We start from the raw sequence: 2,468 nt of genomic DNA on the forward strand, positions 1-2,468 counted from the left end.
CGCATAACGACCCATAGAAATCGGATCGTTACTACCAAGAAGTCAGATCAATAGCTATAAGCAGTTAAGTCGTATATGAAGACAACTAATAAAAAAATTTCAAAATCTTATCTACAGTTTAAGATTTGTGAATGTGCAAAATTAACTATGACGATTAGTGATGCTCCTCCCCTATAGATTAAAAAAAAGGAAAAACAGCACAAAAATTCAAAGACACATAGTTTAGAAAAACAGCAATCAATGCTAAAATCTCCTATCCAAAACAATAGTGACATAAGAAGTGACGAGGACAATAAAGTGGCACAAATAGGAATATGCATAGCGACCCAGATCAAAACCCTACTTCCAGCTAGCTTGTCGGAACTACTATTTGGAAAATGCCTTTGATGCCTTACACATACGAAGTATAAATAAGCTTATCCTCTTCTCTGATTTGGTGGTTAATCTCACTCGTTTGAAGTGTTATCTGGAATGGTTTCTCGATGGAGTTTATTTCGAGGACAGGTCTATCAGACCCAGTTCTGAATTGGCTTCAATAAAATAAGGGAGTTCAGATGCAAACCAGAAGCAAGTTTCACTTCAAAGGACACTTAATAATTTTGAACTCAATCTATTTGGATCCAAAGTGAAGTTTCGGATTCAAGAACGTAATATAAAAGACATCAGTCAGGAATTCCAGCGTATAACATATCGGCCATGGCAGTGTGCAGCATTAGAAACCAGAATGTAGTTGAATTTCTTAAAGAAAAGGGATTGGACGATACATCAATATCCAAAATGATAACAAAGTGTAGAAGGCTTGAAGTTGCCAATGTGGAGGAAAGGGCAAAACCCAACTGGAATTATCTACAAGAGATTGGTATACCATCCAGGAAACTCCCTTCAATTGTATGTAAGTGTCCTAAGCTCTTGATTTTAGGTCTTTATGAGAAGGTCCAACCCATGGTTCAATGCCTTGCAACCTTGGGGACTAAACCCAATGATATTGCATTGACTATAATGAGATTCCCACTTATACTTTCTCACAGTGTCGAAGAGAAACTCTGTCCGTTAATTGCATTTTTCCAGACTGTGGGGGTGAGAGAGAAGCAGATGGGCAGGTTAATTTTGGTTAATCCCAGGTTAATGAGCTACAGCATTGAGAAGAAGCTTCAACCTGTCGTAGAGTTCTTTCTCAGCTTAGGATTGAGTAAGGATGGCGGTGACCTTGGTAAGGTCCTGGTTAGGAGCCCCCATATTATGGGGTACAGTGTGGAAGGAAGGCTGAAACCCACAGTGGAGTTCTTGAGAAAATTGGGTCTCAACAAGGAAGAGTTGAGGGGAATTGCAGTTCATTTTCCTGAGATGTTGTGTAGGGATGTGGAGAAAGCTTTGAAGCCTAACGTGGAGTTTCTGAGGAGGTCAGGCTTCGGTGACGGGCAGATATGTAGGATTATATCTGGCTTTCCTCCTGTTTTGACTAAAAGCGTTAAGACTTCGCTGCAGCCCAAGGTCAGCTTTTTGGTGGATATTATGAGGAGAAGTATTGACGAAGTGGTAGAGTACCCTGATTTTTTTCGCCATGGTTTGAAGAAAAGAATAGAATATCGGTACAAGCAACTGAAACAGAAGAACGTTCAATGTAGTTTGGTGGACATGTTATCTTGTAGCCATAAGAAATTTTTCATCAAGTTCGGAATACAGGAAAGGAATAAATTCTGAATTCGTTATTAAACAGGCAAGGTTGTTGAATTGAACTTTTGTTTATTGCAAGTTTGCTTGTTTTGCACGATCTAACCAAATATTTCTATGCGGTTTCTTGCACTGTTTATATAAAAAATGAGCCTTCTGAGTTTTCAATGATGTAATTTGTGTTTTGGAGTCAAACTCATAAGGATCAATTGATATTTGCTCTCAAGTATTGCATTTCAAAATTCATTTCAATGAGATCAACTTTAATTAGAAAGATACTTCTAGTGATAATTTTTCAACTTTTGGGGTGATCTTACAAAGATGTGCTGATAAATTGTAGAACTAACAATATTTTGCACTAGGATTGACGTCCCCTGATTTTTAGCAGATTTATACTGAGAAATTTGGCACGCTTGCATTTACCATTGATAAGATTTAGCGTGGAGCAACCTTATATTGCACACAATTTGATCTCAAGAGATTCATAGTCAACTCCCAAATAGCCTGCAAACATATTTTACCAAGCTGTCTCGTTAACCTTACACAGTCAAAATTCTAGAGCATCTGTAAACAGTACACAAGATTAGAAATACAAAATTGCAATATGTTTTGGTTTGATTGGTACCTTGGAAATATTTAGTCTGGTCCAAACCGGTGAGGCCAAAAATGTAGGGCCTCATCCCTGAACTGAATCACTTCGTCCATTAAGGACCAAAAACAAGCCTTCTTGTTATGCAAGGAATTTAGAAATTTGAGAAACATGGTATTTGTTTGGGAAGCTTTATAAAAAAAATCAT

The 2,468-nt window shown here is 37.7% G+C and overlaps 1 protein-coding gene across 1 annotated transcript; it reads left to right on the forward strand.

Moving 5' to 3' along the window:
* Positions 1-334: 334 nt before the first annotated feature.
* LOC131079046 (transcription termination factor MTERF6, chloroplastic/mitochondrial) lies at positions 335-1,839 on the forward strand. Its single transcript, XM_058016923.2, has one exon. It carries the CDS (start codon positions 697-699, stop codon positions 1,699-1,701), a length of 1,005 nt encoding a protein of 334 aa, XP_057872906.1. The 5' UTR covers positions 335-696; the 3' UTR covers positions 1,702-1,839.
* Positions 1,840-2,468: the final 629 nt, after the last annotated feature.

This window comes from Cryptomeria japonica, chromosome 4, assembly GCF_030272615.1.
Source record: "Cryptomeria japonica chromosome 4, Sugi_1.0, whole genome shotgun sequence".
Classification (NCBI taxonomy): Eukaryota; Viridiplantae; Streptophyta; class Pinopsida; order Cupressales; family Cupressaceae; genus Cryptomeria; species Cryptomeria japonica.